At 44.1% G+C, this 15,487-nt stretch overlaps 1 protein-coding gene across 2 annotated transcripts in view; it reads right to left on the reverse strand.

Annotated features, from left to right (window-relative positions):
• RNMT (RNA guanine-7 methyltransferase) overlaps positions 1 to 15,487 on the reverse strand; it is a 638,341-nt gene that overhangs the window by 328,111 nt on the left and 294,743 nt on the right. For both annotated transcript variants that reach the window (XM_044067181.1, XM_044067182.1), the window contains exon 4: positions 4,436 to 4,561. In XM_044067181.1, coding sequence (XP_043923116.1) covers positions 4,436 to 4,561 — 126 coding nt within the window. The remainder of the gene's footprint in view (positions 1 to 4,435; positions 4,562 to 15,487) is intronic.

Consider the following 15,487-nt stretch of genomic DNA (forward strand, 5'->3'; position numbering starts at 1 on the left):
GAAAGAAGCACAGAGATCACGATTAGGGACGTCAAAGCCCAAACAAGTGATACAGTAAGAATGAAAAATCACTGTGCGGAATCTGTTTTCCACAGGCAAGACAGTTATTAACCTTCTCTGACATTCGTTAAAGCAAGAAAAGAGGGTCCCCAACTAGGTACTTATCTGAAGATGTCTTCAACTTTAGCAGTCGGATTACAAAAAAAAGGTAATCGGCCGACCGGCATTCGTGCAAATTGCTTCTGCTTCGGGCTCCCTGGCAAGAAAGACTAAGGAAATGGCGTCGGCTGCCTTCCTTTGTACTTGACATCAGGCTTACAACCGAAGGCAGCAGACGTCATATACCAAGGACTTTGGTATTCTGGCCGATTGTGGGCTACTGGGAGCTGGATAACCCTTTTGTAAGGACTGCAACAGTGAAACACGATGAACATCCAGGAGTAGATTCCTGATCCACATTTGTCTGGAAGGACCTCCTGTATGACTCTCTTGAAAAAACTTTGCGATTTCTAAAGCTGCTGCCTCCCTCTAATTGGGTGGTAGACCTGGGAGGATTTGTTTTGACAGAGAGATTTAAAAAGGGAATGGGGTAACTTCTGGATATGACTCCATGCACCTATCGGTTGTTCGTGATGGCTAACCAAGCTTCTAGGGCCAATGTTCCCAGACTGCTTCCAGAAAGGGACAGTCTGCCAACCCTTCAGGGATACTGCAAGGCTCGGTCTCAAAGGAGTATCTCGAGATCCTTTATTTTGCAGACCTCCTCTGCCATGTAGGTGGAATCTACCACTCGGATTATTCTCCCCCCCCTCTGCCCCCGAGGGAAAAAAAATCTCCCTGGAAAGATTTCTTCTGGAAAGGACCCTGGGACTTCTTGAACCACAACTTTTTTCCAACACACTGGTTCCTGGAAAAGATACTTTGCGGGGAAGAAAAGCGGATTCTGATGGTAGACAGGGTCTTTTCATCCTTCTCACTGCAGAAGTGTGCATCTCGCACGGTCTGTTCAAAGAGGGAGGAACCATCAAAGGGGGCATTGACAATGATGCCTTAAAGGGTTCTGCAAATTCACACAGCCACATCTAGGCAGGACGCTGAATCAATGCCAGAACCGATGGCCCTAGAGGTACCCTCTACAGCACGAGAGATGAGCCTCATGGACGCATTAGAAATGGACTGCAGAGTGGCCATATGGGAAGAGGAAGAATTCTGTACCTCTGTCGTCATGGACTCAGGGCCAGAGCTACAGAGTTCCTTAAGCAAGTCACTCTGTAGCCTCATATAGTGGGAAAGACAGTTCAATGTTCAGCCACTTCTCTGATGAAGGATTTCCAAAATGTCAAAGGAGACGTCAAGTGGAAATCTAGGGGACCCCTCCCCTTCATCAAAGTCAGTGCCTGTCGGGAGAGATTCCTCTGGGGAATCTAGGTGTTTCCATTTGCACCTTTTCTTCTGAGAAGCCTACTTGGTGGGGTGTTCTGGGAAGGTGTCTGAAGAAACTTGGGCTTCCACAAGTGGAAGAGACTGGAGGCCCTGAGGGCCTGGCTGCACCAGTGGCAGAAGTAAGGTCTCTGATGCACAGCCCAGAAGGGGAAGGGGTGGATCCACTATGGTAGAAGCCAGGAATGTCCTAGGAACAGAGAGGACCCACTTCACCACGTCAAAGGCCGAGGGACTCCTGGAGTCCTGAGGAAGCCTCTCCTGTCCTGAAAGAATAGCAGCAGACTGTCCCCAGTCTCCAGCAGCCCTCCGCTCCGAGGAAGAAGTCGGCACTAAGCTGTCAAACTTTGAGCCACAGAGGGGAAGAGACAACTCCAACAGCTTCGGAGTCAAAGTCATCCTTCCAGACTCGACCGCAAGGCTTTGGCTCTAAAACATGGTCAGGACCGAACGAGTCAGGGAAGCAGTCAGGCTCAAAACATTGAGATAACTATCAGATCTGAAGTCACGCCCCCTGGGACTGATGGATCTGGGGGCTCCGTTGCAGCAGGCTGGACTGGAGAAGGATATACTATTGTGCAGGGGAAAGCTCTGCATGCGGATCCCATCGGGGTTGCAGCTGAAATGACCCCCATCTAGATCTGCGTGCAGGGAAATTTCCTCATCAATCTGTCCACCTCATTCTCTGACCAGCTCCGAGAGGACTTGATGGAAGAGGAGGCACAGGAAGGCCTGGAGTGAGGTCAGGGAGAAACATCCTGACGGGATGTACTTGACACTGATGACTCCTGCCCCGATGTGACGACTGGGGTATATGGAGGAGGGGTAGGTGCAGAAGTCGGGGCCAAAGGGCTCTGCTCTAACTTTCTTGGGGCCTTTTTGGGAAACTCCAAAACAGCTAAAGGGGAGGGGGTCCTGGGACAGTTTCTCAGGGTCTCTGACCTTCTTAGGTTTCTTAGCGGGTGTTTCAGCCCCAGAGACAGAAGGGATAAGCTGGGGAGGGAGGTGGAATAATTCCTTTTAAGACCAGCCTTTTCTATCTGCAATAGCCCAAGGGAGGAAGGCCTTGCAGATAGAGCACACCACTTCAAGGTATGCAGGCCCCAGACAGTAAACGCACTCCCTGTGGGTATCAGAGATAGGGATCTTGTGCCCACAAGTGCACTTCTTAAAACCTACAAGTTTGTCAAATTCCTCCGACATAGTGGTAGTAGTAGACAGAAAAAGAGGAGCAAGATGGGAGAAGCACAAGCTGTACGACCGGAGGCAAATAAAACAGATATATAAATACATAACTGCCCAACTGAAAAAAGGAAAATAAAATACAGCCACCTGACAGAGGGACATCGGCCATTGAATCACAAGGAGATAGCAAAACTGTAACAAGTATTCAATGCAGTGGACTCTACAGTTCAACTTGAGTACATGTCTTTCACTGGCAATTAACAGTGAGTTAACTGGTAAGAATCTCAAGCAGTACAACTAAACCCCTTGATAAGAAAGAAAGGCATGAAAGCAAAAGTATACAAGGCTGAATTTTGTTAACATCAAAATGCCAAAGGAAGCCTTACTGCTGTAATTATAGTCTAATCAATAATAGTGATGTGATTGCAACACAAACATCCACAATGGACATATTTTGAAGCAGGTATAGCCAAGGTAGAATAGTTTGCTCCCTGATGGCCAAATACACTGCAGTTAGTAATCCACTTAAAAAGAGCGTCTGTAAGCACTGCAAGCCCATCCCTGACACAAATGAGATGAACAGCTCTCCCATTTTTCTTAACTCATCAACCCTATTCAAGTAAAGCCTGACCTTCTGCAAGTCTAAAACTGTGCATCATTCTACCTATGTGGAATCCACTTCAAGAAAGAACATGGGCACAAGAATGGATTGGTTTAAGGACAATTCAAACACTACTTCTGGGAGGAAACATGGCCTAGTTCTAAGGATCACATGACCCTTGTGAAAAAGCAACCACATGGCCTAGTTCTAGGGATCACCTGACCCTTGTGAAAAAGCAACCATGGGTTTCCCTAATAATAAAGGACCAAAGCTCCAAGACCATGGGAGAAGAGACAATAATCATAAAGAAAAGCATTATTTTTCAATAAACTCATTTCCGAAATGCCAAACCAGCAGGCCTGAACTGTAGACGGGCAAGCCTACAATCAAATTTCAAGGAGGCGATTACTTAAAAGGTGAGAGACATGCAGACCCCTTTTTAAAGAAGTACACACCAACCAAAGCTGGATCACAGTCTTGACTTCTACACAGGTGGAAATGTCACAGACGTAAAAACTTGACAGACGAACAAGAGACCCAAAGCATACATGTGACTGACATAAGTCAAAATAACTTGCAAACTGACCAGAGAAGCCACAGGATACCTTCCCTTCCCAGATGGGAAAGGATCACTGCTACAGTATTGTTCATTATCTGCAGGAATTGGCCATAGATGGGTGTCAACTTTTTGAGACTGACTTGTAGAGTTTTTGGACAACTACGTAGAGGGCCTGAACTCCTCCCCCTCCCCAGGACTTCATGTCAGTGTATTGGTAAGAAAACTGCCCATAAGTGTTCCTTAAAAATGATACATAATGATCTGAGGCATCTCTCTGAATAGCCCTGGAAAATCTAAGTAGCTCACGTCAGTACTTTGTTAACGAGCCCCTGGAGATCCCCTGAGGTGGCACACTTGTAGAAACAGACAGTAAACAACCAAGGTAGTCCTGAGGTGCTGATGACAGCTTACATCTCATTATTACTAACAGTGAGCACATTTTATCAATTTCTGTTACATCAGTAAACTGCAGCCTGCCTCCTGTCGAGTACGTGGAATCCAGTCATACCATGTTTCTAAAATTTCTAGCTGGCGTAACACTAAACGGTTTTAAGCCCCAATGACTTCCTTTAAATCAAAAATAGTTGAGCAACAGTTGTTCACTTTACATTTTCTTATTTTATCACATCATTAATTTTACCACTTCTTACCAGCACAAACCAGCTGACTGATTCTTCCTTTCTTCCATTTCAGCAAGTCACCACCTTTCCCACAGCCCAGGTCCAACACATTTATATCTCTTTTGTTCTGTTCCCGAATTTTATCCAGAAATTCACCTAAATAGAAGGAATGTAAGTTTTAATACGAATATATGCAACATGTGTGAAACACTAGCACTGTCTCGCTGTGCCTGTATGCACAAAGCAACGCACACTGATTGCATTTGCTGCCAAATCTATGACACATTCAACAAGTGAAAATGAAATGCAGTTACACGAGTACCACAAAGAACTTTGTACTTAATGTTAGAAGCTATTAATTCAGGAGAGATCAGGGCCATCAACATGGGGATATGAAAATCCCATAACCTGAACTCAACATCACCTTCCCCACCCAGCCTCACTCAAGGCAATTATGCTTTGTTTGATAGTAAACACAAAGGCAGTACAAATGTAATGGATTTCAAAAATCAAGCAAACACACAGCTATATTCACAACTTTTTTTTAAATCGGAACCACCCTGTTGTCACAGCCAGCTGCAAAGGAAGTAAATTGGCCTAAGAACAGCTACCCCTTTTGGGGGCAGTAATGTAATGTAGCAATCTCGGATATATTCAGTTGATAAGTGGGAAAGTAGACTGCTCCAAAACAGCTTTAAGAGCCAAAACACCACCATGGAGAACAAATATGGTTATACATTCACAGACATTTTAAGGCCACTGAGTCTTATGACCATTCACACTTTACTAGTATCCTCCCACAGGCAGCACTTCTTTCCGGGGAGGGGGGGGGGGGGCATACCAGTCAAAGTAAATTTGTAGACATCAATCCAGCCATCTAGTTCATGTTTAGTGGAAGACCGTGAGTTACACTGCTCATCATATAGGGGGATGTTTATTCCAGAGATTTTTGAGGCACTGAGTTATAAACCTCTCTACCATTTTATTTATCTACTGGTGAAGAATTAAGTCCCTGCTTCGAGTATTGATGGAGATACTGGACTTGTGCAAAGACAGGAGGTTCAAGATATTCAAGTCTTTACTGGTGCAGTAAGCATGACAAAGATCTCTCTTGAAAGTCTCTAAGACACAAATAAAGGGACACAGCTTCTACCCTACCTTGGTTGCTAAGGGACTTCAGTCATGTAATCTTTTATCCCAAAGGGCCTCTTCAGACCTTTATGATATTATTTTTGGCAATTAGCTGGGCTAAATAAAAGGATTTCCTGATCACTTCCTGTCTTTTAACTATAATGTGCAACAGTTATCGACCCAGGTATCTAGATTCCCGACTACATTTTAATTTTGCAGTGAAGTGCTGTCCACACAGTATGGCGAAGGAAAGGGTTTTGTGTACCAAAAGTGACGATACTCGGCTTTTTAGCATTTAGCTTGAGCCGTTTTCAGTACACCAAGATTTTACTGAAGAGAGTCCATTAAAGAGGGTTTAGGTGCAACAGGGTGACTTGACACCTCCTCAGTTTGCTGTCATCTGCAATCTTTGTTCGTCAGAGGTCCTGGCTCTCTGCTTGGAGATCAGAGAAATAAATACCAAAGAGAAAGGTCCTAGCACCACGCCCGGAGGGACACCATTGGTAACATTTGTACTTCCTGATAAGGAACCTACAACTTACACAGTGTAGGTTCAGTTTTTCAGCCAGTTTACTATACATCTTACCATATATGGGTAGAGTTTTAAAGAAACTAGCTTTCATATGATGCCAGCACAGGGAATGGTGTCTAAGGCTTTGGCAAGGCCAAGATATGTTATGCATACTGCATGGCCATTGTCTACAGACTCTGTAAATCTTTCAAAGTCGTCCACCAAATTCAGCTTACACATCACATTCTAGATATTACAGTTTATGAGGTCACTTATAGTACATTCCATGGCTCTGCAGGTGAGGCTTGTAAGGCTGATAGGCCTGCAGTTATGCTTTTGAACAGGAAACTCCACTGCAGTGCATCACTCATCGGGGATAAAAACCAGTAGCTAAATTTAGATACAACTGTTTCAGGAGTGTGTCCGCAATGGCATGTTTAGTACTATTAATTAAGCAACCAGATATGTTGACATATCTCATGCTGGAATTATTTTTGCTCTTAACACTTTCATTAAATGATGTTTAGAAATAATTTGTATTGATTTTTTTTAAATAAAGGACATCAAGGTTAACTTACCTTGAATCAGATTATGGATGCCACTGCAAATAATCACTGTTGAAGTATTTGTGCATGGACAAAATCCCTTACTAAATCTATTTGCCAGCCTCCAGTTCAATTGGTGCTATGGCTTTAATATACTGGTTTGTTTGCTCATGCCTTCCAAATATCTCCACCATTGCATACCAGTTTTGCAGTGTAGTAACCACCCGACATGCCCATACACCTTTAGCCATCAATATGCAGCTACTCCTGTTCATGTGAGTATGTGAATTCATTTTCAGACTTAAGGTGTGGAAACTGCACTGAATAATTCTAGGTGCTTGTTCAGGTTTCACGTGGTGCTTGCTTAGAGCTACTCTCATGTTAAGCCACTATGAATATGTTGCACTGCCACCTCTGATACCAGGGTAATGTTTTACTCTTTCTATTCCCGCGCTGCACACTAGCAGTATCTGGTGCAAATACGACATAGAAGTATGCAAGCGATACACCACCTAAGCATCATTTGCCATGCAGAATGTACAAGTATGCATACCAAATTTCTGTGTTTCCAAACATCGGTGTTACTACACTACTACTGAATAAAATGAACAGCATTCAGGCTGGGGGAAGGACAAGGGAGCCATGACATCACAGAATGGGTGGGTCTTATTATTTTAGTTAGAATCAGATGACGGCTGTGGTGATGTCACTTTGGGGGAGGGAACTGATTTAAAAAAAAAAAAAGTACCTGCACTGCCTGGCTTCGATGATGTCAGTAACTGGGCGACTCCAGCAAGCTTTATTCAGATGTGAGAGAATCATTTTGTAAGTGAAACCATCACAGTATGAGAAGGTAGGCTTCTGTTACAGAAGTAAGGGGAATTATAAAAATTGTAAATGCTTTATTATTGTTGCTTTACAGAGGACAATGTAAATAGGGAGGAAAAGGGCCGTGAAGTTGAGGAATACATTAGAGAAACCTGTTGTACTCCTTTAAATCACTGGCCTGATCAATGCAGTGATTACCTCTTCAGACCTTTATGATATTATTTTTGGCAATTAGCTGGGCTAAATAAAAGGATTTCCTGATCACTTCCTGTCTTTTAACTATAATGTGCAACAGTTATCGACCCAGGTATCTAGATTCCCGACTACATTTTAATTTTGCAGTGAAGTGCTGTCCACACAGTATGGCGAAGGAAAGGGTTTTGTGTACCAAAAGTGACGATACTCGGCTTTTTAGCATTTAGCTTGAGCCGTTTTCAGTACACCAAGATTTTACTGAAGAGAGTCCATTAAAGAGGGTTTAGGTGCAACAGGGTGACTTGACACCTCCTCAGTTTGCTGTCATCTGCAATCTTTGTTCGTCAGAGGTCCTGGCTCTCTGCTTGGAGATCAGAGAAATAAATACCAAAGAGAAAGGTCCTAGCACCACGCCCGGAGGGACACCATTGGTAACATTTGTACTTTCTGATAAGGAACCTACAACTTACACAGTGTAGGTTCAGTTTTTCAGCCAGTTTACTATACATCTTACCATATATGGGTAGAGTTTTAAAGAAACTAGCTTTCATATGATGCCAGCACAGGGAATGGTGTCTAAGGCTTTGGCAAGGCCAAGATATGTTATGCATACTGCATGGCCATTGTCTACAGACTCTGTAAACCTTTCAAAGTCGTCCACCAAATTCAGCTTACACATCACATTCTAGATATTACAGTTTATGAGGTCACTTATAGTACATTCCATGGCTCTGCAGGTGAGGCTTGTAAGGCTGATAGGCCTGCAGTTACCTGGGTCAATTATAAAGCCATGCTTTTGAACAGGAAACTCCACTGCAGTGCATCACTCATCGGGGATAAAAACCAGTAGCTAAATTTAGATACAACTGTTTCAGGAGTGTGTCCGCAATGGCATGTTTAGTACTATTAATTAAGCAACCAGATATGTTGACATATCTCATGCTGGAATTATTTTTGCTCTTAACACTTTCATTAAATGATGTTTAGAAATAATTAGGGGAATAAAGGATACCAATATTTCTGAGCTTCGAACACAAGTTTAGGAGATGTAGTAGACACTACCTTTGTTTGCAAGGGTATTGGCAATGTCTGTCGGGTCATTATGGAGTTCTGAGCAATGTAAGAGATTGTTTTTTTTTTATTTTTTAACATAGCTAACGAAAGTATTATAGTTATATTTGACTTCAAGAAGCTTAAGTCTATGAGCTTCTTTAAGGGACTGATGTTTTTTTTTTTTCTTGCGCAATGCTTTTTATATGATCCTTGAGGGGTTTTGGGTCTACCATACAATTTAAGGAGTTTCTTTCCTTCGTTGTACACTATTTATGGCAGTGGACCACCAGGGGGGATTGCTTTTGAATTTGAAAAATTTGGTTATGTTAGGGACTATTAGAACTATGTAGTTCTCTAAATGGGTGTAGAATTCCATACTGAAGCCTTCTGCTGTATTAAGGTCAGGGGAGATTCAGTCATAAGCGAAATACACAGGGAAAAAAAACAGAGACCAAAACAAACAAAATTAACAATTGAATTCCATGTTTTTTGTTTGTTTGTCTTTTGGCTTTTACCCGGTAAGGGGTCGCCACAGCGGAACTCCAGTCCGCTAATGATTGGCAGTAGAGTTTTTTTACGAAAAGCCGAGGTGCCAGCTCTACGCCCAACCATTGAATTCCATGGCTATGCTACATAAATTAGTCTTTGAATGCGAATAGCAAGAAAAATAACATTCAATATTCATCTGCAGCCTTAGTAGATACTTAATACTTGGCAGGTGAATGGCTGAACTAATACAGAGAAAGAAAGTACAGTTTTGTACCTACCATAAATGTAGATGTCCGATAGGTATGCATCTGCAGTCATAACATATGGGTTGTCCTGCCTCAGGCAGCCCTCGGTCGGCCCGATTCCAAAGTCTGGGTCTGGCCTCGGCTGATGTCGCACTTCACCCGTCATAGCTCCTGGGGTATAAAGGCATCAGCCGACGCCATTTTTCTCAGTGTTTCTTGCCCCAGATGCCAGGTGCCCTCTAAGAAGGCTAAATTTGGATAATTGCTGTAAATTCCAAACAGTAGCAAACAAAATATATATATATATATATATATATATATATATATATATATATATATATATATATACATACAAACAAATACACCATAATAGATTCCCCCAGCTAGCTGAAAGAGGGGTAAGCACCCTAGGAATACCACAGAGGGGAAGGAGGGTGGGTAATCCTGACTGCAGATGCATACCTATCGGACATCTACATTTATGGTAGGTACAAAACTGTACTATGTCCTTCAAGGATGCATCTGCAGTCATAACATATGGGTAGAATACCATAGCCAAACTGGGGGAGGAGGCACTAAGATAAAGATGGTGTAGTTAAGATCCCTTGTAAAACTGCAGTTGCAAAGCCTGCTCGGGATCTGGAGTATAAAGGAAGATTGTAATGCTTGGCAAATGTATGCACGGAGCTCCAAGTAGCAGCTTCTAAAATGTCTTTGGTAGCCACTCCTCGTAGAAAAGCTGTAGTGGTGGCTGTAGCCCTTGTGGAATGAGGCCTGATATTTTCAGGAGTTGTCTCGCCATGAAAAGGGTAACAGAATCAAATGCAATTTCCTATCCATTTTGAAATTGTCTGTTTGGAAATTTCTTTTCCTTGCACTCCTGTTGCATATGCTACCAGAAGCTGGTCAGTTTTTCTGCTGGTCTTAGTTCTGTCCAGGTAGTAGCACAGTTGTCTATGTACATCTAAGGTGTGTAGTAGCTTTCCCCCCCTGTTCTGTGGGTTAGGGAAGAACGTAGGTAAATGAATAGCTTGGTTCAAGGATACCCTGGATACCACCTTTGGCATGAAAGTAGGATTGGTTCTCAGAGACACTCTATCCTGGTGAAAGATAAGGAAAGGCTGTACTGCCATTAATGCCTTTAACTCTGATACCCTTCTTGCTGAAGTGATTGCTAGAAGGAAGGCAGTTTTCCAAGATAAGAACTGTAAAGTCTGCTGATGCAGCTGGTTCAAAAGGGGGAAGTGTTAATTTTTCCAGCACAAAATTGAGATCCCATGCAGGCAGAGGTGGTTTCCTTGGAGGTTTTACATTTTTGATCCCTCTTAGAAATTGTCTGAGGAGAGGTTGAGAGAAGATAGGAGGATCCATGTTGTACTCTGCTGAAACTGCTGAAGCATGAATCTGAATGGAAGAATAGGACAGGCCATTGTGGAACAGTTCTGCTAAGTATTCTAGGATGTGTGCTAGGTTTGCAAGCGTGACATATGTTCCCTTTGATGCACTCCAAATGAGGAATCTCTTCCATTTGGCTGAGTATGTTTTCCTTGTGGAGGGCCTGCGAGCCTCCAGGATAATGTCCTTGACTCTCGGAGATAAAGCAGGCTGGTTTTGTTTTATGCAATTTTCCAGGCAGTTAGCTGCAGCGTTTTCAAGTTTGGATGCAGGGTCTTGTAGTTGTTCTGTGTTAGAAGTAAAGGCCATAGAGGTAGAGGCCATGGGTTTGTCAGAGACATGCTTCTCAGTAGCAGATACCAATGTTGCCTTGGCCAGTCTGGAGCCATCAGAATTACCTTTGGCTGTTCCTCCCTGATCTTCAGTAGAACTTTGTACATCAATGGGAGAGGTGGGAAGGCATAAACTGTCAGGGCCTTCCAGCTGAAAGAAAGGGAGTCCACCCTCCAGGCTTATGGGTGGTATTCTCTTGAGCAGAATTTCTTCAGTTGGTGGTTGAGTGGGGAGGCGAACAGGTCTATTTCTGGCATTCCCCATTTCTTTGTTATGGTTTTGAAGATATCTGGATGCAGCATCCATTCGTGAGCATCCGTGGTAGTTCTGCTTAATTTGTCTGCTAGTGAATTCTCTTTTCCTGGTACGAATCTGGCCTGCAGTTGAATGTTGAGATTCAGGCCTAGGTTCCACAGCTCCATTGCCATCCGGCATAAAGGGTAGGAATGCGTGCCTCCCTGTTTGTTGATGTACCACATGACTGTGGTATTGTCCGTCCTTATCAGCAGGTGTCCTTGCTGAAGGAATGATTTGAATGCCTCTATTGCATGCTTCACTGCCAGCATCTCCTTTAGATTTATGTGTAGATTCAGCTGGTCTTGGGACCATAGGCCTTGGATACACTTGTCTTCCATGTGTGCGCCCCAGCCTAGGTCTGAGGCGTCCGTGGTGATGGTCTGCCTTGGTTGTGGTATTTGGAAAGGCAACCCTCTGTTGGTCTTGCAAGCCTGAGCCCACCACAGGAATTCCTTTTTCAGGCATGGAAAGCATGGTATCATGGTTTCTAGACTGTGTCTGTGTTGAGACCATACATTTCTTAGGTACCATTGTAATTTCCTCATATGCAGTCTGGCATGTGGTATCAAGATTATGCAGGATGCCATGTAACCCAGGGCCTGCAGGACTTTCCTTGCAGTAAGCTGAGTTTGTCTCGTCAATGCCGTGAAGTAGACTGGAAATTGTTTTTGTTTTTCTTCTGTGAGAAAAGCCATCTGAGTTATTGTGTCCAGTTCTGCACCCAAAAATGTTATCCTTTGAGATGGCACTAGTCTTGACTTCTGTATGTTAACTGTGTATCCCAAAGCTTGTAGCAGTTGTATGACATAGGCCAAATCCTTTATTATTTTTGTCTTGTTGTCCGCTTGTATTAGGCAGTCGTCCAGGTATGGGTAGATTTGAATTCCCTGAAGCCTGCAATGTGCAATTACTGATGCCAGGCATTTTGTGAATACTCTGGGCGCAGTAGATAAGCCAAAGGGCAATGCTGAGAATTGATAATGCTCTGATCCTGCAAGAAATCTGAGGTGTCTTCTGCAATCTGGTCGATAGGGACATGCAGGTATGCCTCCTTGAGATCTAGAGTCACCAGCCAAGACTCCTTGCCCAACATGGGAAGAAGTTGCTGTAGGGTCAGCATCTTGAATTTTGGTACAATGAGATATGTGTTCAGTGCGGACAAGTCGAGAATAGGCCTCCATTGAGTTTCTTTTCTTGGTACAAGGAATAGTCTGGAGTAAAATCCTTGGCCTTGTTCCATAGATGGTACCTTTTCTATTGCTCTCATCCTCAGTAAGTTGATGACCTGTTTTAGAGCCTCTGACTTCTGGCTTGGTGGAAGGTTTGGCATTCCTCTCTTTTTTGGTAAAGTGTGGAAGTGAAACCTGTAGCCTTTGTCTATTGTTTGCAAAGTCCATTTGTCTCCTGTAATGCAATGCCAGTTTTTTGAAAATAAAGCTAACTTTCCGCCCAAGGGTGCTTCCAATTGTCCCCTGGTAGGCGGAATCAGAGCCAAGTCATTGTGTCTGTCCTGTGGAAGTGGTTGCAGTCGCAGCTGTGGAGGCACTCCTCTGGTTGTCAGGTTGCCACTGACGGCCCCTGTAGGCACCCCTTGATTGACCTCTGCCTCTTGGGCATCTATTTCTGCGCCTCTGTGCTCTGGTGATGTCTGGAAAGGCCCAATTCTTTGAAGGCCAATTTCTGCTGAACCTCGGAGGTTGGACCTGCAGAAAATCCTTGACTGTTTGCACAGATTTTGCCTTTTCTTCCACTTTCTTTAGTACCTCCTGTGCAGGGGAGCCAAATAAACTTCGTTTCTCCATAGGGGCATCTAGGAGTTTAGATTTAACATGGTCTGGCAAGGATTGCTCTTTTAGCCAGGCATGTCTTCGAATCACTGCTCCAGTCATAGCTGATCTAAATGAAGCCTCCAGTGCATCATAGCCACATTTTAAAAAAATGATTACTGACCTGCTGAGAATTGTGTACCAACTCCTGAAGGGACTTACGGTCTAAAGGTTCAGGAGAGGAAAGCTTTTTATTTAGCTGATCTAACAAAAATTCCTGGTACTGTATCATGTAAAATTGACAGTTTAAAGCCCTGGCAGAAAGAGTAGCAGATGTATAAACTTTTTTACCCCATCTCTCTAATGCTCTTGATTCTCTTTCAGAGGGTAGGGGGGGGTTTTGGCAGAGGCAGCTGCAACACCCTTGGGGCCCTGAGAAATGGTTTCTGGGTCTGCAGCGTGGGCCTTGTACAAGTGGAAATGAGAATCCAGGACCCTGTAATATCTGTCAGGTTTGGCAGGGGCCGGGGGAAGAGAATCAGGGGCTGAACAGGCATCATTGTATGCATCATCAACAACTGATAGTACAGGTGGTATGGCTAGAGGCCTATGCTGAGGTAAGTGTAAAAAAGTCCTTAGCCTTTTCCTAGAATCAGAAAAATCCTGACCCTGCCATTGGAAATGTTCCCTCATTGAATGTAGAGTTTCCCCAAATGAAAATTCTTCTGGGGGGGAGGCAGAAGGAATGGAGTCTTCTGCATCCGAATCCTCAAAAGGTGAGTATGGGCCTTCCTGATGGTCTGATACATCTGATCCAGCCGAGGAATAGTCAGAGGAAAGAGGTTCAGGGGGTTCAGTCCTAGGCCTTTTTTCAGGAGGGGGGTGTGAGGCCCTGTCTGGGTGAGGTTGGGATCCCCTGATCAAAGAAATAAGGTCCTCAGCGAGGCTGAGAATTTGAGAACTTGAGGAAGGTCTGTGAGGTGGAGCTTTTGTAGGTAAGGCCTTGGAAAGTTTAGCTGCTTTAGCCCTTGAGAAGGCCTTAATCGACATAGAAGCAGGGGGTCTAGCTGCCCCACGTGCAGGAGTAGAAATGTCCAACGGAATGGTGTCGGACAATTCTAGTGTGCCTGCTTCTTCGGTAGGAATTTCTGTAGCCGACTCCGCCGGGGCCTCTGAGGCCTCGGTCATCGGAGGCATGCTTGCGGCCGGAGGAAGAACCGAGGACTCAATTTCAGCCGAAACAGAGACACTCGCGGTAGGCCTAACCGTGGTTTCAGCCGAAACCGCGGGCCGCGAGTGTCGGTCCTTTTCCTTGTGTTTTTTAGCTAAATGAGTAGTCGGAGTCTCCGACGGCATTTTATATGCAAAAGCGGGACCAAAAAACTCTTCTGCAAACTCCGACCGACGTCTAAGTGTCTGTCGGTTGAAGGAGGCACAGGCTAAACAAGCCGATACGTCGTTGTCTGGGCCTAAGCAAGGAAGGCAGTAAGAGTGGAAATCCTTATGAGGTATTTGTTTCCCACAAGTTAAACAATTATTTACTTTTTCTGACATCGGCTGAGGCAAGAAAGAGTCCCCACTTAGCTTTTTTAGAAGTCTTCTGTAGCTGAAATCTCTGGATCTGACAGACCGGCACTTGTGAACAGCTTCTGCTTTGGGCACCGCGCGGCAAGAAAGACTGAGAAAAATGGCGTCGGCTGATGCCTTTATACCCCAGGAGCTATGACGTCGGGTGGAGTGCGACATCAGCCGAGGCCAGACCCAGACTTTGGAATCGGGCCGACCGAGGGCTGCCTGAGGCAGGACAACCCATATGTTATGACTGCAGATGCATCCTTGAAGGACATCAAGTCAGGCATTATGGAGGTGGGCATAGAAAGTACAGCTGTTTGGGATCATAGGTACTTAGTAGGCTATTGACAGGGTAGGATTGTAAGAAACCTAGCCTTACATTCATATGGTAGTTTTCAGCCCTTATACTTTACATAAGAATAACCCAGAGATGAACAGAGCAAAGTATATATTGGGACATTTACTTGTTGGCCCTCTCCAGGAGGGACGTGTGCTAAATTGAGGAGTAAGTTTATAGATTCCCATTCATTTGTCCAAATTACGTTTGAATAGAGAAAGAAAAGTACTTTGCTTTATGTGGAATAGAAGGCAGTTCCATAGAAAAGGTATCCTCTGGGATAAATACCTACACTTTCAACACATTCTATTTATGTGACAAAAAAGACAGATACTTTAAGTGGGTGGTCAGACTACAACTGGACTTGGATATGTGTAACAGGTCT

Source organism: Protopterus annectens, chromosome 3.part1 (genome assembly GCF_019279795.1).
Source record: "Protopterus annectens isolate FY-2018-M chromosome 3.part1, PAN1.0, whole genome shotgun sequence".
NCBI lineage: Eukaryota > Metazoa > Chordata > Ceratodontiformes > Protopteridae > Protopterus > Protopterus annectens.